This window comes from Myotis yumanensis, unplaced genomic scaffold, assembly GCF_028538775.1.
Source record: "Myotis yumanensis isolate MYYU_CA2020_CCGP unplaced genomic scaffold, mMyoYum1.0.hap1 SCAF_19, whole genome shotgun sequence".
Taxonomy (NCBI): domain Eukaryota; kingdom Metazoa; phylum Chordata; class Mammalia; order Chiroptera; family Vespertilionidae; genus Myotis; species Myotis yumanensis.
Genome location: NW_027223770.1, coordinates 21649364 through 21676153, shown reverse-complemented (window position 1 = coordinate 21676153; position 26790 = coordinate 21649364). Strand labels below are relative to the sequence as shown.

Sequence of the window (26790 nt, the reverse complement as noted above, 5' to 3'; positions counted from 1 at the left end):
AACAGAAACACGAAGTGTAGCAACACCACGCTGCAGAATATTATACGAATGCCCCGACGTCCACCCGTGGCTGTCCATCTGAGGAACCTATGGACCTTCTAAAACATATTCATGCCCAGGTCTACCCTTAACTGATTCTGATTCAAAAGGTCTGCAGTAAGTCTGAGCACCTGCTTTTTAAAAGTCCCCAAAGGGCTTCAGACGTATAGCCAGGGTGAACCCCCAAATCTCTCAGTGGCAGGAGACACGGGAACACTGGTTTCTCCTGTGGGCGTCATAAAAATACCTCCCACATAGTAGGCGCACGATCAATGTTTTCTGCTGGTGAACGATACCACCACTGAGAGCGCGTGGTCCTCTCAGGAGAGGAACACAGCTGGGTACCGTGAAGGGAGGTCACGCCGGGTCAGAGCACAAAATAACACCCTCCCTGGAAGCGGCAGAACAGGTTGGCAGGGAGGCGCGCCTGTCCATCTTCTACCAAATACTTTCGGTCACAAGTGCCCCTGCCCTCGACAGGCAGCCGCGTTGCACGATACGGAATGGAATGGCAACAGCAATGACAGATCAGAGCTCTGCTGTGGACAAAGCACTTGAGCTAATGTCAACGGATTTGATCTTCTAGGAACGCTTCCAGGAAGACTGAGCAGGCATCACTGCTCATTTTATAGACGAGGAAACAGGAAGCTACTTCAACGCTATGGTTTCAGGATTCCTGACACACGTCTCGCACCACATCAGAGACCATGAGCCTCAAGGGCAGGCTCTGAAAAGGTTGTAAAGTGACCGGACGGGTTGAAACAACTTTTACGTGGACAGAGCCAGTCCTCGAAGGCACTAGGCTCTGCACCATGATTACCGAGTGGCTGTGGTCAGTCTAGCGGATGTGATGGTAATTCCAGGGGGAAAAAAAGGGAACAAATGTAAAGGTGGGTACCACTGACCACTCCCAAGAGGAGGTTCTGCTAATTCCATTTAGATTCACAGATATCTACTGTCTGGTCAGGGCTAAGCCCTGGGTATTCAGAAATGAAACAGGCATGGCTCCTGCCCTGGGGCAACGTTACCTGCAAGTGGGTCAGAGAGACACAGGGCAGTAACTTCGATGTAAGGCAGCAGGTTGCACGGTAGAGGAACATACTGGGTGCTGCAGGTACACACACACACACACACATACACACACGTACATGCGCACACACGCGTGCGCTTGGAAGATCACGTTACACCTCCTCTGTAGTGTACAGAGGAGGATTTGTAGAAGGCTCCTCGGTGAACTCATACATGTCTATTCTGGTTTATAAGTCAGTTTCTTATCAATTTGGTTAATACAAGTTGGCTTCTTGGAAGTTGATCATCCCTGAGTGTAGTAATAAATTCAAGTTTCAGAATGGGCACAGCTGCCCTAACCGGTTTGGCTCAGTGGATAGAGCATCGGCCTGCAGACTCAAGGGTCCCAGGTTCGATTCCAGTCAACGGCATATACCTTGGTTGCGGGCACATCCCCAGTGGGGAGTGTGCAGGAGGCAGCTGGGAGTGTGCAGGAGGCAGCTGATCGGTGTTTCTCTCATTGATGTTTCTAACTCTCTATCCCTCTCCCTTCCTCTCTGTAAATAATCAATAAAATATATTTTAAAAAAAGAATGGGAACAGCTAAGAACCAAACCTTGGGCTTCTGGCTGAGCCATCCAGCCGTCAACCTAAGAAGTTCTCAGCACCTGAACGCCTGGTACAGCAGGAGCACTCACTGAGCTTTGCTTCCAGGCAGTAAATGCTGCCTTCCACCTGAATGGTGCTTTACAGTTTACAGACAGCTTGTCCCTCCATTTCTGCTGTTATTTCTCAGAAGAATGAGTTTCCATTCTTCTAACGAAAGAACCAAGACAGAGACGATAAGGACTTATCTGTGGTCATCGGTCTAACAAGGGGCAGCACTGGACCGAGCGGCTCCCATCCGGGGATCCTCCTGCAGAATCCCCAGGTCGGAGGGTGGGATGCGCTGACCTGCAGCAGCAGCAGGTAAAGCTGGGTGGACACAGATGGACCTCAGAACCATTCAGAACCCCACTCCCAGCAAAGTGAAGCTTATGGAGATGTGAAGGAGACGGAAGACGTCCTGGCTGGAGAAGGTGAAGAAGACGGCAGGTGGAGACGGGAGACTCCTTCCACTGCTCTCTCCCCCACGGGTTCTCCCCTCACTTTGAATTCATGTTCGAGTCACAAAGACCCTGAGTTGCACCAACGCCTTGGTCTCTCTGTTTTGTGCTCCACAGTACAGTCCGGCAGGGCCTTGTTCCAAACACCATTCCTCAGGGCACAAGCAAGCAAGGACCTCACCTGACACAGCTATCGGCTAGCGCTCCCCAACTGTTTCCTGCAACACAGAGGGTTGAGAACAGGGAAATTCCAGCTCCGCAGGGCATTGCACTTAGGAACGGGGTCACCGGCAGGCAATGCTGGCAGGGCTCCTTACAAATGTCTGTGCTGCTGGGCCATGTATTGTTTGGCTAGAAGGCGTAGGCTTCTCTCAGACAGAAGGAATGTTCAGAAGCATTTCAGACAGTAAGAGACATTCTCTGAAGCCAGCGCCACAGCTCCCCTTCATACCAATGGGTAGGGGCAGGCAGCTGAAAAGACTAGCAGGCTCGCAAAAGTGGGCTTTTTCCCACTGCATGAATGAGACAGCAAATGATGTGCCTTCAGTTGGCTTGATAAACCGTAGGGTAGTTTCTTGATGCCCCCCCGCCAAGTGTCTCAGGCCCTGTCTATAGGAGCCAGAGCTGGTGCCATCTTCCTCCGGACATCTGGTATACCGGGGTCGAAGACCCCAGCGAGGCCATGTGCAGGAAGTGCAGTGGCAGCATCGACCCCCTAGCCAGCCAGAAAGAACAGGCACATGAAGGAAATGTTTTTGAAACTACGCGAAAATCCCACCAATGGCTTATCTCCACCGTCCCAGGTTCTTAGTCCTTCCTTCGGTGTATGTGGCCCCATCCCCTCTTCAAGGTCACCACGCCCTCACCTGACTCCCAGACAGACCTTCAATTTCCTAGGCCTATTGACCCACTAGCCTGTGGCGAAGTGATCGGCACGGCAGGGCACTCTAACATCACAAGGGGACTAGACGGCCAGGACACACAGAATGTTCAAAGTCTCCTTCCCCGTCTGAAAGACGGAGGTTCTAGGTAACCACGCATAAAGGAGCTGGTCCTCCTCTCCAGCCCCGAGCATTTCCTTCATGACTGACTCACCCTGGTCATCTCCGAGCAGCCGGAACTCGGCGCTCAGCACGCACAGGATGACCTGGACAAGTAAGACTCACCAAATAAACGCCGCAAGTGGAGTTACAGGCACTGGCGGTCGGGCCCTCCTGGCAACCGAGGGCGTCAAACAACACAAAACAAAGTTCTCCACCTCACGTGAGCGTCCAGACCCTCTCAGTGCCCAGAAGACAGTGTGCCCTCAGGGAAACATCTATGATGAAACATCTTTGTAGAGTGTCATGCTAAGCACTGTCTACATCTTACCTAAACCATATCCTCAGCATCCGCCTGCATCTGAGACAGAGGGAAACTGAGGCTCAGAGAGGTTATGTCACTTGCCAAGTTCGCACGGCCAAGACGAGGCCTGTATTCAGAGGGCATCGGGCTGGCAGCTGTCTCTCAGAGCAGTTCAGAAAGAAGAAGTTCTTTGTACTGTTCTTGCCACTTTTCTGTAAGTTTTGTTTCAAAATGTTAAAAGATATTTTTTCAGCCTGGCCGGCATGGCTCAGTGATTGAGCGTCGACCTATGAACCAGGTCACGGTTTGATTCCCGGTCAGGGCACGTGCCTGGGTTGTGGGCGCGATTCCCCAGTGTGGGGCGTGCAGGAGGCAGCCGATCAATGATTCTCTCTCATCATTGATGTTTCTCTCTCCCTCTCCCTTCCTCTCTGAAGTCAATAAAAATACATTTAAAAACAATATATAAAAATAAATTTTATTTTTTCAACTTCCACTTAAGTGGCTTTTGGTAAAACACTATTTACTCTGCACTGGCAAGTGATAAAAGCTTAAGGCCAATTCACTGGTTGTTGTCACGGGCATACATCCTGGCTTTCTCCTCCCATCTCGGACACTTCCTCCCTCATCAACGGAGATCTCTATGGACCATTCTCCCTCTCGTGTTTTCCAGAATGCAAGGTGCGCTAGGCGGTGGGACATGATGGGAAGCGCTGCTCTCCCAGTTCCTCTTAGTCTATGTGTGTCCAATTGTGTGGAACACACACACACACACACACACACACGCACAGACCCGGCTCCTGTAAGACCCAACTTTAACATTTTCCTGCTCCGAGACCACACTCTGGAAGAGCGAGGGGCCAACCTGCCCGTGCGAGCCTCCCATTGTGAAGGGCACGCACAGTCAGGATGCGGCAGGCCCGAAGGATGTGACTCAGCATCCTGTTTTTCGATGTTTGGGGTGACCGGCAGCTCTGGCGCCGAACAATACGGCTGACTTCACCTCGCAGGACCACAAACACCAGGTTAATTGGTGGGATGGACACACAGCCTCAGCTCTGCCTGTGGGCTGCGGGGCCCACGCCCTGACTGTCCACCCCTCACCCTGGGTTTCCTTATGAACACCCACTACTTATCTGGATTATCTATCAGGGTGTCTGTCAGGAATTGTTCTTCAGAGGAACTGGCCTGGCGGTATTTTAAGGACGCCATGAATCAAGCAACTGACCTTGTTTCTCCCTTTGTTTTGACTCCTAGGAAGCTCACGGTCAGACTGGTGGCCAAACTCTGGTAACTGTAGCAACATTACGCCATACATTCCACCTATAAACCTTCCTATGACTGCATCTATTTTCCCCCACTTTCTCCCTGTCCCATGTTTCTAGTTTTATAATGAATATATTATTATTTTCAGAAAGGAAGTTAGAGAGAGAGAGAGAGAGAGAGAGAGAAACATCAATGATGAGAGAGAATCATTGATTGGCTGCCTCACGCCCCCTACTGGGGATGGAGCCCGCAACCCATGTGCCCTGACCGGAAATCGAACCGTGTCCTCTTTGTTCATAGGTCGACACTCAATCACTGAGCCATATGGGCCAGGCTCACTTCTCTAATTTTAAATTACATTGTTTCAATGAAATTACTAAGCTGTTTCAAATCCCTTTCCAACAGAGCTGTGGCTGACCCAGCATTCACATGGTACCTCTAGGACAGCGGTTCTCAACCTGTGGGTCGAGACCCCTTTGGCGGTCGCCTAAGACCATCCTGCATATCAGATATTTACATGGCGATTCATAACAGTAGCAACGTGACAGTTATGAAGTAGCAACGCAAATAATTTTATGGTTGGGTCACAACATGAGGAACTGTATTTAAAGGGCCAGAAGGTTGAGAACCACTGCTCTAGGACAGTGATGGCGAACCTTTTGAGCTCGGTGTGTCAGCATTTTGAAAAACCCTAACTTAACTCTGGTGCCGTGTCACATATAGAAATTTTTTGATATTTGCAACCATAGTAAAACAAAGACATATTTTTTATATTTATTTTATATATTTAAATGCCATTTAACAAAGAAAAATCAACCAAAATAATGAGTTCGCGTTGTCACCTCTGACATGCGTGTCATAGGCTTGCCATCACTGATCTAGGAGGTAGACTTTTTAACTTAACATGGAACCCCCAGCATTCAGCACAGAACCCATGACACATACAGGCAGCCCATTTACATCGGCTAAATTGGTAAACAGAGCGAAGAGTTAGATAAAAACTGCTTCCACTGCCAGGTTGCTTCACAAGAGGCATTCCTCCCTCCTACTGCACGTGGTGGGGCCTGCACACGGGGCCCAGGGCTTGGGGAGCAGGGGCCGCGGGAAGCCCTCTGCGTACAGTTCAGTGGCCTCAACCCCAGCCTTAAAGGGCCACTCTTAAACGTCACCTGCCACAGGCCCAGCACGGAACAGGTGGGTCTGGGCATTTGGAAAGTGACAAGTGGTTTACAGAGGTGAGAGGTGGCAGCTGGCCTGGTTGTCTCCAAACCATACCTACGGTCCCCTCCCTTGTGGGAATCCTGTCTGGGCCCAGCTTTGGGGAGACGCCTGGAGCACTCTTGGCAAACGTGTGCCAAGCCCTGACCGGGAATTCCTTCTGCCAGCGCAGGGTGGCCCCGTGGGGGGAGCATAAGACCTTTCCTCAGGGGACCTCCGACAACCTTCTTTGAAACAAAGTCTTTTTAAAAATAGCTTCTAAAGTAGCCATTCAAGAAAAAAAAAATCTGCAGAAATAAAAATACAAAGCATGGTGAAAGTTGGTACAAAGTTCAGTAGAACTTGGAGGGAATGAGGTCAAACATTGCTTGTTTTTCCTCTTAGCTTCCCTTGGATGACCCTTTGGCCTTTGTGGCGAACTGGCCTTGAGTCCACCTACGGAGGAGAACACGGTCAGGAAGGGTGACAGGAGGGGCCCTGGCTACCATCACTGAAAATAACTCACGGGACCACGTGTCAGGCGGCATCAGGCAAGGACGAGGCACTACACACAACACGGGACTCTCTAAGCCTCACCAAGACCCTCAGTGTCAGGGAGGGCAGGTGGCTGGCCCAAGGTCACGGTCGTGCAGGTGGCCAGGGGGAGGGGCCTACACCCGCCCAGAGGCCCCGCTGTCAGGCACAGGCCGGCCTGTGTGACCTCCGCAGTCCACACAGCTGTCTCGCCCATCTCGCCGCGATGCTCGGGCCACACCCCCAGGCAGGCCACTTGGGTTTTCTCATCAGCACATCACCTCCACCATGGGAACCATCAACAATACCACCCCCCGCCCCCAAGTGGGACCCCCCACAGGCCAGACTCAGGGTCTTGCCCCCATCCCTGGCCCAATGCCTCTGCACATCTTGAAGATGACTCCTCCTTATTGTGAGTAATCCTATTTTGATTAATCCTGTTTCTTTATTGCGGCTTTCCTTGAAGCAGAACAACTCCTTGGGATGCTCCAGCCCTAGGAATTTTCTAATAAGCTGTCCAAACCCAGAGATCTGACCGCAGCAAAACATATGCCAACGACGAGCTCTGAAGGTGAGTCCCTTCTTTCCAAATGGCCGCTACTGTGCATGTGGCCCTGCTCCTGAGGGCCAGGCGTGCCTGACGAGTGGGCCCACCTCTTCTCAGGGGTCAACTAGTTTGCTCCGTTGCAGGGTCAAACCCTAACACTGACCTGGCTAGATGCCCCACAAATATCTGACCTGGCTCTTCGTGTGGGAATAAAGGAGAACTCTTGACAGTATGTTACAAATTCACCACATATGATTAAAAACACAAAGTAACACGGAACCAGACTGGTGGGTCTGAGAACTCTGGTTCTTGGATTTGGAAACCATCATCGAATCCGTCTCTTCACTTTGCAAAGGAGGAAGTGGGGGCCCAGAGACACTTAGCAACTTGCCTAAGGTTGCACAGCAGAGGATATATCTCGGGACAGAACCTCAGCTTTCTGACTCCCCCTCACGGCTTCGTTCCATTTACTAGGAGGGAGATCACTGGTCACCACTGTTACGATGAAGAGCTTGCGCGAGCATTCCTGTTATGTGCACACGCCCCCCTGGTGTGCCAAGTGTGTGGGAAGAATGAGACAGGGGCCCCGAGGCGCACTCTTTTGAAGTCTAAGTATGAGTATTTGGAAAGTTTAATGAAACCTACTACTCTGAGCAAAATTCATTTTAAGTTAACCTTAATAATAAAGTTAATTAAGTTCCAACAGAATCAAATTAACTTCACCTCTGTTCTCATTTGTCCCCACTCTAGTTTGAGTTTTCCAACAACGCGCTGGCCGGTGTGGCTCAGTGGTTGAGCATTAACCTACGAACCAGGAAGGAGGTCATGGTTCGATTCCTGGTCAGGGCACATAACCGGGCTCCATCCCCAGTAGGGGGTGTTCAGGAGGCTGCTGATCAATGATTCTCTCTCATCATTGGTCTCTCTATTTCTCTTTCCCTGTCCATTCTTCTCTGAAATCAATAAAAATACATTAAAAAATATTTAATGGATACTGAAGGCAAATTCTGATTTTGAAATCAAATGTTCCACCAAACTACCAGGAATAATACCTGAGTTAAACCAAAAGGAACGGCAAAACTGTATAATGGCCCCAGAATTTTAAAAGTCTGTGTCCTCCAATATTTAAAGTTTGGAGTCAGTGGGAGGCCGCTGCCTATGAAGCCTCAGGGTTGGGACAGGAAGGGATGAGATGAACACACATTTGCATGTCTCCTGTGAGGAACTAGATTAGAAGGGAAGGGACATCTAACAGCGCCAAACAGACACAGACGACTCCATTTACGAGACCTCGACGGCCCATCCGGAGGGTGCCGGGTGCTAGGAGGCTAGGAGCCAGGAAGGCCCTGTCCGTAAGGTGGGAATGCGGTCTAGTGGGCAAGTGGCCGTAATTCTACAAAGCGAGGACCCAGTCCCAAAGCAACACCAAAGAGAGAAACATGCCCGTGGGAAGGAAATGGGAGGCACAATCACCCCCACAGAAGCTGGGCCCGGAGGAGGTGCAGAGAGGGGCATCTGCTGAATGCCTGCTGTGCGAGGAGAGATCCGTGCGGTGACCACATTTAAATCTGACAGCAACCTACGCGCTGTGTATGGTTTTGCTCATTGGAAACGGAGGCCTGCCCTGCCCAAGGTCACAGCCAAGGTCACAGAACAGCCAGCTGAGGTGACAGATGACAGAGGTCGGAGCCGGGCCTATTTCTCCCTAAGACCAAAGCTTAGGTTAAGGGTCAGTGGGGATGGCTATTTCAGAGGCCAAAATATTCAAAGTGGGTGCGAATCCGAGTGACGCCACGCCTCCAGATGTGGCCCAGGGGGTCGGTGCTGAGCAGAGATCACGGTGGCCAATCCCTGTGGGTTCCTGATGCTCCTCTTCCCGCCAGGACTGAGCATCCCGCACGTGGCATCACCTTTACCTCATCCACACCTGCTACTTCTGTCACACCGAACGGACGCCTGCTCAGCCGCATGACTGCTTTCTCTACACTGCATGGGGGGGTCTCAAGACCTCCCCGGCCCCTGGTGCAGGCACCCCAAGTGAGTCCCTATCCCGACGGTTGTGGGGCCAGGGGACAAGGTGGGAGAGCTGCTCCCTTAGTTAGGTGACCCTGTCCGGGAAAGGTGAGGGATGGTCACTCCCGAGATGGCGTTCAGTCCCAGGACCCCGTGGCCGCAGTTCCTCCTGTCGGCCTGGAAGCAGCGAGCTGCCGTGGCTTCTACAGCCGAAAGGAAACGGACTCTGCCACGAACCGGTGTCACTTTGACTGTGGAGAAGGACCCGAGCCTTGGATGAGACCCCGGACCGGCCAACATCTGACTGCGGCCACGTGAGACCCCAAGCAGAGGACCCAGCTGAACCGCGTCCGGATTCCTGACCCATGGAAACGGGAGATAACAGCCAGGCGCTGTTCTGGACCCAGAGTGTGCGGTCACTTGTCACACAGCAACAGCTCACTGACATAGCAACCCGCTGCGAAGAGCCTGGAGGCAGCGGACGCCGGGCACCTCTTGGCAGAACTTAGCTTATCCTCAGATCAGGCAGCTTATCCTCAGATCAGGAATGATCAAGTCCAGGCTGAGAAATTGCCAAGAAAGGCGGGAGGCACCCCAAAGGGCGGGCAGGCGTAAGAGAAGAGGTGCTAAATGGAGATGAGGAAGCGTGGTCTGTGGAGACCACCCTGACGCGATGGGGGGGCGGAAGAGAAGGCACAGCCACACGTAAAGGTTCTGAGGAGCATGGGGTCCTCCGGGGAATTCCAGGTCAAGACCAAAAGGGGAAGGAATCGTGGAGAAAAAGGCAGGGCTGTTAAGGGGCTTTACAGTTTACCAGGGACACCAGAGAAAACAGAGAAGACGAAATCCTGCTGCTCTGGCCCAAACACTGGCTTGGCCAGGCAAGAAGAAAATTAAAAGAGCGCTCATGAACATTTTCATGCGCTTGATTTGGAAATGCTGCAAAGCAACAACAACAACAACATTCACTCCTGATCCCCACAACCATATTCTCTCCTGGGGCCCCGCCTGGCACACAACCACTCACATCGCCTGCCAGGCGGAGGCAGCTCCCAGGATGGCGACGGAGCCAGGAGCCGCTGCCAGCAGGGCCATCTGCTCACCAATTCCCACAGTCTGAACAGCACGGCTTCCAAAAGGGGATTGCCGGAGGCCCGCAGCAGTCTGCACAGGCAGGGCCGGGCAGGGGAGCGGAGCGAGGGAACGGGGCCTGTACTGCTCTGCGTCGTCAGCTTCGTTCTGGGCGGGAGATGATCGGTTCCTGAGACGTTTTCCGGAAGGCCTTTCAGAGAAACTGTCGGAATCGCTACACTGACTCTGCGAGCGTGCGCTGCTATCTGCATCGCAGGGGGGTGCAGCCCTGTCAGGGGTGCAGGGCATGAAGTGGTGGCCCTCTCGGGGCTGGCCCAGCGTGACACAAGAGACACAACTCCCGCAGGGAGTCGGCCCCTCTAGTTCAATGCTGTGAACTAACTGATCTGAGCAGCATCGTAGGAAGACCAAACCCAGCAACGGCTCTCCAAGCCCGTCGTGGGCCTGACTCTGTGAGAGGAGCCCATGCAATCTACCGATGACCCTGAAAGGCCGTAGTTTATCTCTGTCTTAGATGGACAACTGAGACCCACGGAGGTGCAGGAACGCACAGAGGTAAAGGAACTGGGCTGCTAGAGCAGGAGCCAGATCCCCGACCTGCATCTGCCTGGCCCCGAATCCCACATTTTCCCTCTACGGGACCTTGCTCGTTCTCATACGTGTACGTGATTTACTGCAGGCTCAAAGCTACGTTGATATATTTAAACTGTGGAAATGTTACGTGCAGGCGGGGAACAAGGCCCTGCCACCAAGGGAAGCTCCGAGAGTTAGGGACGACACGAAAGCACAAGCACCTGCCACGTTCGGCCCGCGTGGTACCTGGAACCGATGGAGAAACCCCGAGCTACCTGTTTCCTCTGCAGAGAGGGGCGTGGCAAACCAGTGGGGTGGGAGCCCTGGGACCTGGCTGGAAGGATGTGGCCAAGTGAAAAAGAACTGGCTTCAGAGAAAGAGCGTGGTCGGGGAGCAGCGAGAAGGACTGGAAAACAGCATGTGCAAGAGGGGGTGACCCCATAGACCAGCTGTTCTCAACCTGTGGGTCTCGACCCCTTTGGGGGTCGAATGACCCTTTCATAGGGGTCGCCTAAGACCATCGGAAAACACACATATAATTACATATTGTTTTTGTGATTCATCACTATGCTTTAATGATGTTCAATTTGTAACAATGAAATTGGGGGTCACCACAACATGAGGAACTGTATTAAAGGGTCGCGGCATTAGGAAGGTTGAGAACCACTGCCATAGATGAAACCATCAATTAAGGGTAGACAGAGAAGAGAGAACAGAGAGAAATAAACTGTTGCCCCCAGTTTTTCTCTCTTACCAACATCCTTTAGAAACTAAATCATGCCAATTTCCCTTCGGGATCAATTTGAAGCAAAGAGAAATCTGCTCTCCCTAACTTTCCTCCCCGCAAAACAAGCAAAACCAACAGACTATTCCATCCATTTTTTTCTCTAGGGCAGGCTAGGAGAGAAAAGGCCTGAAAATGCAAATTATTACATGGATGCGGGTGAGTTTCAGTCAAAGCTTAAACCGGGACACCAGGACTGTTCTTGTTTAGCTAGACGGTTAGAAAGCTGGTTGGTGTTTCTCCGCCTGAACACGAGGAGGAAAGAGGGACGGGAAAAGGAACCTAAGAGGACAAGCTCAGAATTCGGCCCCCAACTCCAGCCAGGGCCTCCCAGGCTCACAATGGCACCGAGGACCTGCTGAGAGCGGTGAAGGGGAACTCGGAGTGGTCCTCAGAGGGACCGGGCATCCTGGGAGTCACCACCACACGTCAGTGGCGGCCCTCGGTCCGGCCGTGTGCTGCCTCTAGCCACCTGGGTGACCTCAGGCAGCTCCCTCACCTGTAGGAGACAGTGATACAACTGAACGGAAATGGTTCCAAGAGGCAGAGCAGGATGATAAACGCAGTACGTCCCACATGTAACTTGGGCCTCAGGCTCCTCCTCTGTGAACTGGGAAAATACTCCCCCCATAGGATTGTGGTGGGATTAAATACGGCAACAGATACCGTGGGGCTTCCTTTCCTTGTGAGGTCCTCTCCAGCTCCAAACTGCGAAGAGAACGGGGCCTTCTATGGCCAGAAGGGCAAATACATATTTTTCATATCACAGCTGTTTGTAAGTTCTTTTTAAAAAATATATATATATATTTTTTTTATTGATTTCAGAGAGGAAGGGAGAGGGAGAGAGAGACAGAAATATCCGTGATGAGAGAGAATCATTGATTGGCCGCCTCCTGCATGCCCCACACTGGGGATGGAGCCTGCAACCCAGGCATGTGCCCTGACCAGGAATCCAACCATGACCTCCTGGTTCATAGGTCGACGCTCAACCACTGAGTCACACCAGCCAGGCCTGTTGGTAAGTTCTTAACTGAAAACATTTCAAAACACGATGCTGTCAAGCCAATTAAGGGCAATGAAAGAAAGCCAAAAATAGTTCTTTGCCCCAAAGACCATCTAAGTGAGAGACCTATGTCCTGGGCCAGAGCCCTGAAGGAAAGGAATGGGGTGAAAGGGTGAGATTCCGACTCTAGGTAAGGGCTGGAGGACGCCTGCAGCTGCTCTAAGGGCCTCGCACGGTGGTCGCAGTGCTGCCCCTACACAGTCTCTGAGGAGCAGACCTCTACTCCTCCCCTCCCTGCCTCCAAGCAGAGAGCCGCGTGCCAGCGTGCTCTGCAACACGGCCCGTGACTGCCCCCACTTGGGAACCTGGCTGACTCCAGCCTGCCAGCCCTGGCCAAGGCCGGAGCTACCAAAAACACCAGGTGAAAGAGTAAACTTGTCATCGTCACTGCTCCTTCCTCGAGCATCACGTGAAAATGAGGGCCCGGCGATTGAAATATGACATCTCTTTGATTTTTGCAGGCTATTGCTTCCCCACACGCACGGGAGGTTTAGACATCACGTGTGCCACCATAAAAGCATGTTCCCTCCCTTCACTCAAACGCGCGGAAACTTCACCAACGGGCTGAGCAAATTCCTACGGCTTCTGCACACTGTCCTCGGGTTTTAACCCGGGGAACATCCTGCTCTCGGTAATGAGTGCCACTTTCTGATCACATATTTCCTTTTCCAATTAATTTTCCTCCTCCTCACAAGATGAAACCGACTTTTTTTTTTTTTTTTAAAGGACAATGTCCCTGAAACTGTTTACTCTTCTGAACTGTAAGAGTCAGAGTTTAAGAATGGCTCCCTGGCACAGAGGAATACATTATATAACAAAGCGCTAAATCTCCTATAAACCAACAAAATGCCCAAAGGGAAAGCCTTAATTTGGGGGCAAAGAAAAACAAAAATGCTTTTGGTGTCTACTATTGAATATAGCAACTGAGGACTATGGGTAGCTTCAGGAATTTTTGTAACGAGCATAAAGATTTCTCACAAGCACAAAAACACACACACACACACACACACAAACACCTTGAATTAATAAACTTAAGAGGGTTGACTGTCTGTTTCAAATCAGCAATGTCCTTACCTCAAAAGGAAGATCCTACCAAAAGCAGGATAGAAATGTGAGAGCATATTACAGGATTTTTTTTTTTAAAGCAAAGGGTAAAATCTGGAAGAAAGTATATAAAGGTAAAGCAAGGGTGGTAGGATAATGGCAATTATTTTCCTTCTTTCCTAAACGATATATAATGTTATTAAAACTGTTTATAATGAAGATGCTACTAAAAAACTGGTGTATCCTATTTTGAGGGCCTTCTCTTTCGGAAAAAAAACAACACACAGGAGTATTTCTTACCTGCTTGAAAGAAGACTTAAGAAGGAACATGAAAAGCCTGCTTACCTGAGGTTTAACTTCCGATCTTCATCGCTGCCAGCCTCCAACTACGGAGAAGAGAGAGAACGTCACATCACAGACAGCACGAGCAACCAGCCTGCGACATGAGTCCCACAGGCTCCGCTCTGGTGTCTGAAGAAGACACAGACGGACGTCCAGGAAACCTGGCGATTTCTAAACAGCCACACCCTTTCCTCGCCAAGCCTGCTCGGCTGTACCTCGGGGTCATTCCCACGGAGGAATTCAGAAGTTTCCCAATGTTTACCCACATTCCTTCCATAGTATCTTGGATCAATATCTGGTAACTGAACATTGCTATCTGGCATTGCTGCTCAAGGCACTCTGCAGCCCTCCGTTCTCAACTTTCCTGGGGGAGGGGGGGTTGTTTGGATCTTATCCTGTTTTTCTTTTTTAAGGGAGGGGGCTGTGTTTTCAGAGAAACCATTTCCTCCTTCAAGCTAGGCCAGTGGTCTGCAAACTCATTAGTCAACAGAGCCAAATATCAACAGTACAACGATTGAAATTTCTTTTCAGAGCCAAATTTTTTAAACTTAAACTATATAGGTAGATACACTGTTATTAACTTAATTAGGGTACTCCTAAGGCTTAGGAAGAGCCACACTCAAGGGGCCAAAGAGCCGCGTGTGGCTCGCGAGCCGCAGTTTGCCGGCCACGGAGCTAGGCCGTAACCGAGTGATCGACACCATTCTAAGCCTCAACATTCGGGTTTAAAAAAAAGCCAAAAACCAACACACTCCAGGCAAGTCTTTCACAACCAGGATCAGGCTGCCTGTCTGTGGGTCTGATGGCTCTTGGTGATTCTCAAAAAGGCTTAAATGTTGAGTATAAAACCTTCTAGGCGATTGATTTACATACATGAAAGAAAGGGACATTTAATATTTTCTAAAAGTTAAAAGGCCAAGAGGGGAGGCTCCAAAAGTAACCACGACTTAAGCCCCAACTGTAATTTTTCCTCCCGGCTCCCTTTCAAGGAGAAAACTGAAATGAGAACACACACACACACACACACACACACACCAAACAACGGCACCGCTGGGACTTGGCGTGTTTTGTATGTTACACAGAGGAGCCCATTGAATGGGAAAGAGAAACCTGGAAAGCAGTGATGGCTGGGAGAGATGCACGGCTGACCGAGGATGGAAACCTGACAGGGATGGGAAAAGGGTACAGAGCTGATGCAGGGAGGGGGCTGGGCAGCAAGGGACACATGCCAGAGGGCTCTGGAGCCCCTTCGTTTTATTAACTCTATTTATTAAGTATATAAGCATGCACAGGCATGCACTGGTGCCACGTTCTCACACGCCCTGCTCCATCCTGAAGAAGTAGACTAATCAAGGAGAGCTTTGCTGGCCACAGGGCTGTGAGATTGGTTCTTGAAGTGAAGCATATACAAAACCACTCACCCCCACCCCTCCACCAACACCGCAGACTTCGAAGAGAAGGTTGGGTCTAACGCAGTGGTGCTCACCCAGGGGCGATGTTTCTCCGAAGGGGACCCCGGGCTATGTCGGGAGCCTTTTTTTGGAGGGTGCTACTGGCATCTAGTGGGTAGAGGACAGAGTGCGACTAAACAGCCTACAATCCGCAAGACAGCCCCTCACAACCAAGAATGTTCAGGCCCCAAGGTCAGCAGTGCCAACGCTCAGAAATCCTGACCCAACCCCCCAGAACGAAACTGGAGATGTGCCCATGAAAATCAGTCATCTTGAATGTTTGTCAAGCGTAATGTGATGATCCATTCCTGAAGGTTATGGATTTTCCTGCTCTGGCGCTCTCTACCTGTTCTCACAAAGGAATGAGATAAGGTTAACCGTAAAATGATATAAGGGAGATGATGAGAGATGGGTGTGGGGGAAGAGAAAACAATTAAAAGTGTGAGGAACGTTGCTTTGCTGGCCGGGCCGTGATTTCCCTCAGTTCCCACGCCACTGGGCAGGACAGGCTGGGTCAGGAAACAGCTGCCCTAAGAATCTCTCACTTCGAGAAGAATTTTGATGAATGAGGAAGTGATCTGGGGGTAGATACTTCAAGACCATTGAGTTCATATTCTCTCTCTTTCTCTCTCTGTGATTCTCGGGATAAAAGGCCAGGGAAGGTCAGTGTGACAAACCACATATGTCAAAAGAGCATACACAAGAGGGAACTCAGCCCTTTTGAATGAGTCGAGGACCAGAGAGGGGAAGTGACCTGAGGGAGGTCAGGCCGGAGGCAGAGCCGCCTGGCCCGAGTCTCCGGCCTGCTCGCTCTCCGTTCTGTCTTGCTTCTTCTTCAAGCCTCATCCCACCTGGAAGCCCTGCCTTCCAGGAAACATCCCTGCCTCGGCTGGCTCGCTTGGGCGACTCATGCTGCTGACTGACTTCACTCAAGTCCACTGAAAGCTGGCTGAGGATGATTCTATGTTCATCAGGTCCCTGGCACCTTGAGAAAATAATGCATCATAGAATCACTTAAATGTCTCTAGTGGAAAAAAACCCCAATGTCCAATAAAATGGGGTACATCTCTACCACGGAAATAAAAAGGAATGAAGTGCTGACACGTGGGACCACGCGGATGAGCCTTGAAAACATGAGGTAAGTGAAAGAAGCCGAACATAGAAAGACCACATAGTCTATTAGTCCAGAATAGGCAAATCCATAGAGACAGGAAGTGCATTAGTGGTTGTCCAGAGCTGGTGAGAGCCGCGCGGGGGTCAAGGGTCGGGGAGGAAGTCTCTGGGTGATGCCTAAGGGGTGGGGGCTGCTTTCTGGGGTGATGAAATGTTCTGGAATTAGACAGGGGTGATGATTGTACAACCTTGTGAAATATCCTAAAAACCACTGAATTATACACGTTCAATGGTGAACTTATGGTATGTGAGTTACATATAAAATAAGAATTTCTGCCCTGGCTGGTTTGGCTCAGTGGATAGAGCGTCGGCCTGCGGACTGAAGGGTCCCAGGTTTGATTCAGGTCAAGGGCATGTACCTTGGTTGCAGGCACATCCCCAGTAGGGGGTGTGCAGGAGGCAGCTGATCGATGTTTCTCTCTCATCGATGTTTCTAACTCTCTATCCCTCTCCCTTCCTCTCTGTAAAAAAATCAATGAAATATATTTTAAAAATAAATTTAAAAAAATAGACATTTCTAAATGTGTCTTAAGTCAGGATGAGATCGGGGGTGAGTAACACCGGGAACATGGGGTTTGGAAGCAGAGACCCAAGCTGAGAGGCCCTTCCTCAAGCTGAAGCCTTCACGCCTCTCACATAGTTTTTTGAGAAGGAAACACGAGATTAAGTGCACAGAGGCACTTGGTCAACTGCAAGGCAGCCATGATGGGAGGGCAGATGTCTCCGTGGGCAGGACAGAAGCTACTGCAGCCTGACTTCTAGGTTCTTTCTCAGCGTGCGGAGGAGGGACTGTTAGAATCCTCTGTCTGTTGTCAAGATAACTCATCAGCGGCCTTTCCGCGCGAGGAGGGTGCAGCCATTCTGAGAATGTTCCTGCCACTCTCAGCAAAGCAGGCGAAAGAGCTACCCTGCCAGGAGCCGGGACAGACAGGGCTGTTGAAGCCAAATACAGGTCCTCGTCTCTCTGTCTCTCTCTGTCTCTCGCAGACACACACAAAACCTGCCGTGCTATCAGTCAACTTCCCCTGCAGAGAAGGGGCCTGACTTGCAGATGCTGGAGGGGCCACTTCCTGGGCCGGCGGGGCTCCTCCTCCTCCAGCCTTCTTCTCTCCCTTCTCCAAACAGTGCCTGGTCTCCTCCTCCAGCTGCTGCCTGCAAGCCAACACTCGGCCTGGCCCTGGAGACGAGTTTAGACCAGAGGCCTTCACTGGTTCTTCACGAGAAGGTGAGCAGGAGTAGAGACAGGAGGGTCAGCCCTGCGGCCGCAGCAGGGACCTGCTCAGAGGGCCCAGACCCAACCTAGCACCGTCCAGCCCGACTGTGGAGACTCAGAGGACCAACTTCCCAATCGACACCCCGGAACAAGGAACCAGCCACACACATAGGCCAGGTCACACACACAGTCTCACAGGAACCCGTGCAGAGCAACCATGCATCCCCAGAATGCATCTGTGCAGCCGGGGAAAGCCCAGCATCAGCCTCTGCCACACGGCCAGCTGCACGTAAACACGCAGCCCCCAGTGATGTGACAAAAAGGAAAGACCCCGACTGGGCTGCACACTAAGACGTAAGACACGCGGTCGCCCGGCACCCTGAGCTCACTCAGTCACTGCCACAGGGACACGGGCACAGCCACTGACGCCGGGAGCCAGAACCCCAGGGGCGTGCCAACGGGGAACAATCTCGCACAGTCACAGGGCACCCTGCGGCCTCTCTCACAGCATCACACAGGCAGTTTCCAGGGCACGGGCCACAGAGTCACAGGCAGCGACAGTCACACGTCCTCACAGACACACGGCCTCACAGACACACCGCCAGGCGCTCAGGGAAAGGGCCGAGACCAGACACAGGGTCACAAATCTCAGAACCGGCCTCTCACACAGTCGCCCCATTAGGTGTCCCAGGCGCACATCCAGTCTCCTGCATGGTCACCCCCAGACGGGTCGCTGTCACACACAGTGTCTGCACAGTCACCCCCAGGCAGGGGTCAGACAGCTTCACTGCACAGTCAGCCCCAGTCGGGGTGACACCCGCACATACAGTCACCCCCAGGCAGGGGCAGGGGTCACAGACAGATAGCTTCACTGCACAGTCAGCCCCAGTCAGGGTGACACCCGCACATACAGTCACCCCCTGGCAGGGGTCACAGACAGACAGCTTCACTGCACAGGCAGCCCCAGTTGGGGTGACACCCGCACATACAGTCACCCCCAGGCAGGGGCAGGGGTCACAGACAGACAGCTTCACTGCACAGGCAGCCCCAGTCAGGGTGACACCCGCGCATACAGTCACCCCCAGACGGGAGTCACACCCGCAAACAGCCACCCCCAGGTCCTGCAGTCACCCTCAGACGGGGCCACAACTTCACCCAGTCTCCGCGCCGCCCCCCCCCGAGTCCGACTGCCCAAGGCGGGTCGAGCAGCGCCGCCCCGCAGCCCCGGCCCGCCCGCTCGCAGGAGCCCCCTCGCCGCCCGCCGGGCGCCCTCCGCCCCGCACTCGCGGCCCAGGCCTGGCGCGGCGGCTGCCCGGCCGGCCCGGGCTCACCTCGCTGTTGCTGGCGGAGGAGGCGGCGCTGGGCGTCGGCGAGCGCTGCAGGGTCACCAGGGCCATGGCTGCGGCGCGGCGCGCGGGGGCCACCGAGGCCTCGGGCTGGAGCCGCCGCCGCCGCCCGGGCCGGGCCCGGGGCGCTCCAGGAGCCGCGCACCGGCGGCCGGGCCGAGCCGCGCCGGGCCCGCCCCTCCCCGTCCGCGTCCACCGCCCCCGCCCCCGCCCCCCGCCTTCCGCCTCCCGCGCCGGCGCGCGCCGGACCTGGAGCGGGGGCGGGCGGGGCGGGCGGGGAGGGCGGCCCGGGGCGGGGCGTGGGGCGGCGCGCGTGCGCGGCGCGGGAGCCACAGCGACCCGGAGGCCCTAGCGGGCCCGCCGGTCACGTTCCCCGCGCGCCCAGCACACGCGCTCTTGCCCGCGCGCCCCGGCGCTCGGCTGGGGGGACCCGGCTGCAGAGGCGCGCCCTCTGCACCAGCGGGGAAACTGAGGCCGGGTGGCCGCGCAGCCGAGACTGCCCGGGAGAGGGTGGGGAGGCAGAAAATTAAAGCCTCCTTGATCCCTGCCCAGAACCCCGACAGGCCGTCTTTGCAGAAACTCACTCACTCATTCATTCATTCATTCGTTTTCACTCATTGTCCATTCATTCATTGATGAAATAGTTACTGAGCACCTACTGTAAAGCAGGGAGTACTGGACAGTGAGCAAAAGAGAGCAGGGCCGCCCTCGGGGATTTTACAAAAGCGAGTCACATTATAGTGGTCCTTCCTCACCTGAAGCCTCGCTCTCCCTGGGCTTCAGTTACCCGCAGTCCGAAAATAATATTAAGTGGAAAATTTCAGAAATGAACCATTCATAAGCTGTAAATTGTGCACCCGTGTGAGTATCGCGATGCAATCTCAAGCCACCCCGCTCAGTCCTGCCAGGACATGAATCATCTCTTTGTCCAGTGTCGCTCCCTGCCTGTTAGTCACTTCGTAGCCGGTTATCAGATCAACTGCTTCGGTATCACAGTGCTACTGTTCAAGTGACCCTTATTTTTCTTAATAATGGCCCCAAAGTGCTAGGGTAGCGATGATCGCAATTCGGACGTGCCGAAGAGAAGCCGTAAAGCACTTCCTTTAAGGGACAAGGTGAAGGAAAGAAAAAAAAAAAATTGTCTGCTGAGGTTGCTAAGACCTAGTAGGGTAAGAACGGCTCTTCCGTCCATGGGGTTGTGAAGAAGGAATAAGAAACTCGCGCTAGTTTTGTTGTCGCACCTCAAACTGCAAAAATTATAGCCACAGAGTGTGGTAAGTGCTTAGTTGAGATGGAGGGACATTAAATTTGAGGGGGTGGGACATGAACAGAAAAAGTGTTGTGCCAGAAAGCACTGACCCCCTAGTAAGACTTCAGCAAGAGACCTCTGAAATGAGTAACACCAAGCCATTCACTGCAAGTAAGAGATGGTTACATAGATTCGGGTATAGGTTTGGCATTTTATCAGCTCACATCATTACAAGAAGGATGAGTACAATAAGATATTTTGAGAGAGAGAGAGAGAGAGAGAGAGACCACATTCACACATCTTTTATTACAGTACTAGAGGTTTGGTGCACGAAATTTGTGCACGGGCGGGGGAGGGGTCCCTCAGCCCGGCCTGTGCCCTCTCCCAGTCCGGGAGCCCTCAGGGGATGTCCAATTGACAGCTTAAGCTGGCAGTCGGATATCCTTAGCGCTGTCATGGAGGTGCACTGTCCAGCCATGAGCTGGGCTCAGGGCTTTTGGCTGAGAGGCACTCCCCCTGTGGAAGTGCACTGAGCACCAGACAGCAGCTCCTGCATTGAGCATCTGCCCCCTGATGGTCAATACATGTCATAGCGACCAGTCTTTCCGCCGTTTGGTAGATTTGCATATGAGCCTTTTATTATATAGGATACTAGTATAATTCTTCTATGTTATTATTAGTTATTGCTATTAATCTCTTACTGTGCCTAATTTATAAATGAAACTTTATCATAGGTATGAAGATATAGGAAGAAACATAGCATATATAAGATTTGGTACTATCCAGTTTCAGACATTCACTGGGGGGTCTTGGGACATATTCCCCACAGATAAAGGGGTGGCTACTGTACTCGGCACATTTTCAAAATTATTTTGCTAATATTTTTATGTGAATTCTTCTGTGTCCAGAAACCCAGTGTCAACTGAGCATAAGTGAATCAGGAAACTTTGGCTAGAAATAAGTGATAAAGATTTATTCAAGGGCCTTAGGGTTTGCAAACCGGAAACATAGCTAGGCAAAAACCCAGAAATATTCCAAAGAGGAACGTTAAAACTTCTTATACTAAGAAGTACGTTCTTGAGAAGACTCAATCCTGCATTCTTAGCCCTAGGATTGGTCCAGCACCATTATCAGTCAGATGAGAGGCAGTCCGGACGATGGATGCCAGATGGTCTGGATACGGGAGTCCCTTGGTGGGTAACCACAGGGTGATCTGGAGGTCTGATGTCTATCCAGGCATTGACACGGGACTGCAGAGTCCATAAGTTCAAGTTCCCAGGCGAGTTAAAACAAATACAGACTCATTTCCTCACACTTTAACCTACTTGATTTCAGTAATTTAGCAGCTTGACTGCAGTGACTCCATTTTATTTCTTCACTGTGCTCCTCACCTGTCAACTCTTTGGGGGCAGGGAGGTCAGGAAAGGCTTTCCTGAGGACCAATGGCAAGAGGTAGTGGGCGCTGTAGAAAGCTCTGGCTGCTGCATGGAGAATGGACGATGGGGCAGGGGAGTGAAGGGAGACCAACACATGGGCTGCTGTTGTCATCCTGGGAAGAGGTAGCCAGTATGGGGATGGAGACAGGGACATGGGGTAAGATTCCAAAAAAGATCAAAGTACTGGCTTGACTCGGTAATAGGAAGCTTTTCTTTCATCCCAAATCCCTTCCCTCACCCCAGTCTCCACGTGCACGTTGCACAAACACCCCCAAATGCAGTGGTCCAATCCTGCTCCCCATCTCAGCAAACTGGCTCCACCATCCATCTCACTAACCAACCAGAAACCCAGGCAGCTCCGGGATCCCTCCTCCTGTCTCCCTCAGAACCAGGGGTCAGTACCTCCTGCACTATTTATCTCAAAGGTGATTCTCAATGGAGGCACTAATTTATGGAAACATTTTAAATGGGTATTGAGAGAGAGAGAGAGAGAGAGAGAGAGAGAGAGAAAGAGATTGATTTGTTATTCTACTTCTTTATGCATTCATTGATTGCTTCTTGTATGTGCCCTGATTGGGAATCAAACCTGCAACCTTGGCATATCGGGACGATGCTCTAACCAACTGAACTACCTGGCCAGGGTGAGAAAGAATATTCTAGTGTAACATTAAAAAAAAAAAGTTATATTTTTAAAAATCCACAATGCATGAGATATCAACTTTTTTTTTAACGACAGGATCAGTACTGTATTGCTGATTTTTCCTTTTGCTTCAGGATCCAATATGGTACAGCAAACTGCTTTTACTGATCCCTGTCTTGATTCGACCCTATATTTCTTTCTAACCCTTTAGTGAAAAGGGCTGAGGTGGGAGGGCAAAGAAGTCAAAGCCCCCTGGCCTCAGTCTCTAGGCCTCACAGAACCGGTTTGCAGGAGGGGAACCAGCTAGAAGTTTCCTTGCACCCAGTGGAGCCCTTTCCATCTGGTACCATCTTAATTTTTTTCATCCTCATTTATCTAATCATCTTTGACTTCTTTCTTATCGTCTCAGCTCAGTTTTGCATCTATCAAGAACAGCAAGTTGCCTGGCCGGCGCGGCTCAGTGGTTGAGCGTTGACCTATGAACCAGGAGGTCACGGTTCAATTCCTGGTCAGGGCACCTGCCCAGGTTGCGGGGTGCAGGAGGCCTCAATGAGTCTCTCTCATCATTGATGTTTCTAACTCTCTTTCCCATGCCCTTCCTCTCCGAAATCAATAAAAAGAAGATTTTTTAACAAAAAGAACAGCAAGTTATTTGCTGTCTGCTAGGCCGTAATGCAAAGCGGTTTGCAAGGGGGTTGAGGGACCTGGTTTATTAACATCTAAATGTCTTCCGTCCACGCTCCAGGGTCGCCTCCTACAGGAAGATCAGATATCCCTTATCTGTGTGCCTGCAGTCCCTGTGTCTGTTGCTGAGTTGGGCCTCTTTATTTCTTGTCACACTGTTTGGATTCTCATTTCACGGATGAAGAAATTGATGCATGGAGTGGTGAAGTCACACACCCAAGGTCACTGAGCTAGGGAGTGATGAAGCTGGGGTTTGAACCCACGTTTTTTTTACTTTAGAATTCAAGCAAAAGACAGAGATTCTTCCAGTATAGCCTATGAGGGGGGAAGGGAAGAGGGGATAGAGTCAAACCGTGTAAGCCATTAGTATACTATCTGCAAAATATGTTATATTAAATGAGTTAATATTGGTAAGGTTCTTAGAACAAGACGGGCACAGGTTCAAATAAATGAAATACGATATCAAGTAGTAAAAAGGACTTGAGAGCCCTAAATGGTTTGCTCAGTGCTGCAGCGTTTCTCAACCTGTGGGTCGCAACCCCTTTGGTAGAATGACCCTTTCACAGGGGTCGCCTAAATACATCCTGCATATCAGATATTTATATTACGATTCATAACAGTAGCAAAATTACAGTGATGAAGTAGCAACGAAAATAATTTTATGGTTGGAGGTCACCACAGCATGAGGAACTGTATTAAAGGGTCGAGCATTAGGAAGGTTGAGAACCACTGGCCCTTGGACTGAAGGGTCCCTGGTTTGATTCCTGTCAAGGGCAGGCTCGATCCCTGGATCATGTGAGGGAGGCAACCAATCGATGAGTGTCTCTCACATCAACGTTTCTTTCTCTCTGTCTCTCCCCCACCCTTCTACTGTGTCTAAAAAAATCAATGGAAAAAAGTATCCTCAGGTGAGGATTAACAAACAAAAAAAGCAGGGGTGGGAGGGTGGGGGTTGGAGAAAAAGCAGGCTAAGGTGAGAGGGTGAGTAGGGGGCTGTTTAGGCAAGTGGCCAGGGGACCTCTGGACAAGGTGACATTTGAGCAGAGGGACCACGCGACAACCCCACCAGGTAGATGTAAAAACCCTGGAATCTGCCAGCTTCCAACTGGCCTTCGACGTTAGGAGTCAGGGCAGGCACTTCCTTTGCCTGGGGCTTACTTCCTGCTTTTGTGAAGGGGGAAAGAATGACAGCACTTATTTCAAGGCTGGGTTATGGGCCTGACTGCCAAAGTCCTAACCCCCGTGACCTGTGAATGTGACCTTATTTGGAAATAGGGTCTGTGCAGATGTCATCAAGTGAAGATGATGTCATTAGGGCGGGCCCCAGTCCAATAGGACTATGTCCTCATGCAAAGGGGAAATTTGGACAGAAAGAAAGAGACACAGAGAAATCGCCATGTGGAAATTGGAGTTTTGCTGTCACAAGCCGAGGAACAGCCTAGAATGCCAACAGCAAACCCTAGAAACCAGGACAGAAGCCTGAGACAGATTCTCACAGGCCTCGGAAAGAGCCCACCTTGGCCCCCAGATCTGTGAGGCGACACCTTTCTGTTGTGTGAACCACCCAGTCAGTAGTTCTTTCCTAAAGCAGCTCCAGGACACAAATACACCTGCTGTTACTACCCCCTGGGATGCAGAAATGGAGGCTCTGAGCAGAGGTAGGATTTGAACCCAGGCCAACCAGACCTCAGAGCCCACGTCCAGGTTCCTGGCCTTTCTTACCGGGGAGGTGACAGTTCGGACATGCCCCTGTGTTCGGGGAATGGTGTCTGGGACCTGAAGCCTTGGACCCTTGGCCCATCGGGTCCGGATGACACTGGTATCCAGGGCTCCTGCCAAGGCATCTCTCTGGATGGGTGGATGGGGTCCAGCAAACCCTTAGGCACAGTGATTCCATTTCTTAGGTCTTGACCCCCAAGGACATCATTAGACACGTGTGTCAAGATTCACAGCCAGGATACTTGTTTGTAATATCGAAAACATTACAGAGACAGTCCCCATGGGGCCTGCCTTTAAAAACTGTGGTACCCACATTCAATGGTCCTGTATGAATGGACCACTGGTTAATAGCCGAGTGGAAACATGTTCAGGACAGACCATATTGATAAGGGAACTGGGAGTCGAAACAGCACACACAATGTGATCCCATTTGGGGCACATGAAGTGGTGTGTTTATGTTAATGTTTGGGGATATTTGCCCCAAATGTGAATGGCCCCTCTTTCCTGGTGGTGGGATTGGTTATAAGGGGTTAGTACTTTCTGCTTTATAGCTCCTGTTTTGTATAAATTATAGAGGTTATGATGATCTTAATACTCAGAAAAGGTAAAATAAAGCTAATTTTGTTTGAGAGAGAGTGTGTGTGGGTGGGTGGGGATTAACTTGTTATTCTATAACTTCACGTGGCCCCCACAGAGTTCTGCCTCCTAGTAAATGGTCCTTTTGCCCTGGCCTGAGTGTATTTCAGAGCTGCTAGGAGGCCATGTTGTTTATCAGTCAGCCAGTAGGCCAGAGAAATCCTTGATCCCTAACATTCCAGCCAAATGAACAAAAAAAAAAAAAATGCTTCCAAAGGTGTTTTGGAGCCTGCTAGCATGATCAGTGAACTTCAGACTTCAGAATAGTTTCTCAAGGACCTTGCAATCAACCCACCGGGTGAGCCATATACCCTGTGGGACTTAGGGCACATCCCTTCCTCTCTTTGGGCCTCAGCTTACTCAGCTGTAAAATGGGCGCATTCAACCGTTCAGTATTTCTCAGCTTTTTCTTTTCTTCTTCCTTTTCTTCTTCTTCTTCTTCTTCTTCTTCTTCTTCTTCTTCTTCTTCTTCTTCTTCTTCTCCTTCTCCTTCTCCTTCTCCTTCTCCTTCTCCTTCTCCTTCTCCTTCTCCTTCTCCTTCTCCTTCTCCTTCTCCTTCTCCTTCTCCTTCTCCTTCTCCTTCTCCTTCTCCTTCTCCTTCTCCTTCTCCTTCTCCTTCTCCTTCTCCTTCTCCTTCTCCTTCTCCTTCTCCTTCTCCTTCTCCTTCTCCTTCTCCTCCTCCTCCTCCTCCTCCTCCTTCTTCTTCTTCTTCTTCTTCTTCTTCTTCTTCTTCTATCTCATGCCCTCTTCTGATAAAGATTTTAAAAATTGCACACCCCTCCTTGGGGACATCTTAATCCAATAGCCAAGAATATTCTGTGGAACTTTACTTTCTGTGCTTTGTATCACGAAAACAATGGGTGTCCCTGCACCTCATTTTCCAAAATTAAATAACAATACCGAATATGCTTTTCACATAGAGCACAGGACTCTCTGAAACCACAGCCCACACCCAGCCCTGCCGTGTGGGAAGTCCCTGTGTGGTCCCTGAGACCTTTCACTGTTCCCACTCAGTTAAGCTCTCTAGTGTGGTGGCCTGGTGCTCCAGCTCTGGGTACAGACTGCCTATGTGAGGGGTCACCAGATAAAATCCAGGGTGCCTTGTTTTGTTTTTCCATTGATTTTTAGAGAAAGTGGAAGGGAGGGGAGAGAGAGAGAGAGAGAGAGAGAGAGAGAGAGAGAAAGAAACATGGATGTAAAAGAGACACATCAATTGGTTGCCTCCCACACTCGCTCCAACCAGGTCCGGGGAACCTGCAACCAAGGTACGTGCCCTTGACTGGAATCCAAC

General features: G+C 51.1%; 1 protein-coding gene across 1 annotated transcript in view; it reads right to left on the bottom strand.

Annotated features, from left to right (window-relative positions):
• SSH1 (slingshot protein phosphatase 1) overlaps positions 1–19186 on the bottom strand; it is a 50729-nt gene extending 31543 nt beyond the window's left edge. Inside the window, exons 1-2 of the mRNA XM_070400261.1 lie at positions 19121–19186; positions 13956–13996 (exon numbers count right to left, since the gene is read on the bottom strand). Of these exons, the coding sequence (XP_070256362.1) occupies positions 13956–13996; positions 19121–19186 (107 nt within the window). The remainder of the gene's footprint in view (positions 1–13955; positions 13997–19120) is intronic.
• Positions 19187–26790: the final 7604 nt, after the last annotated feature.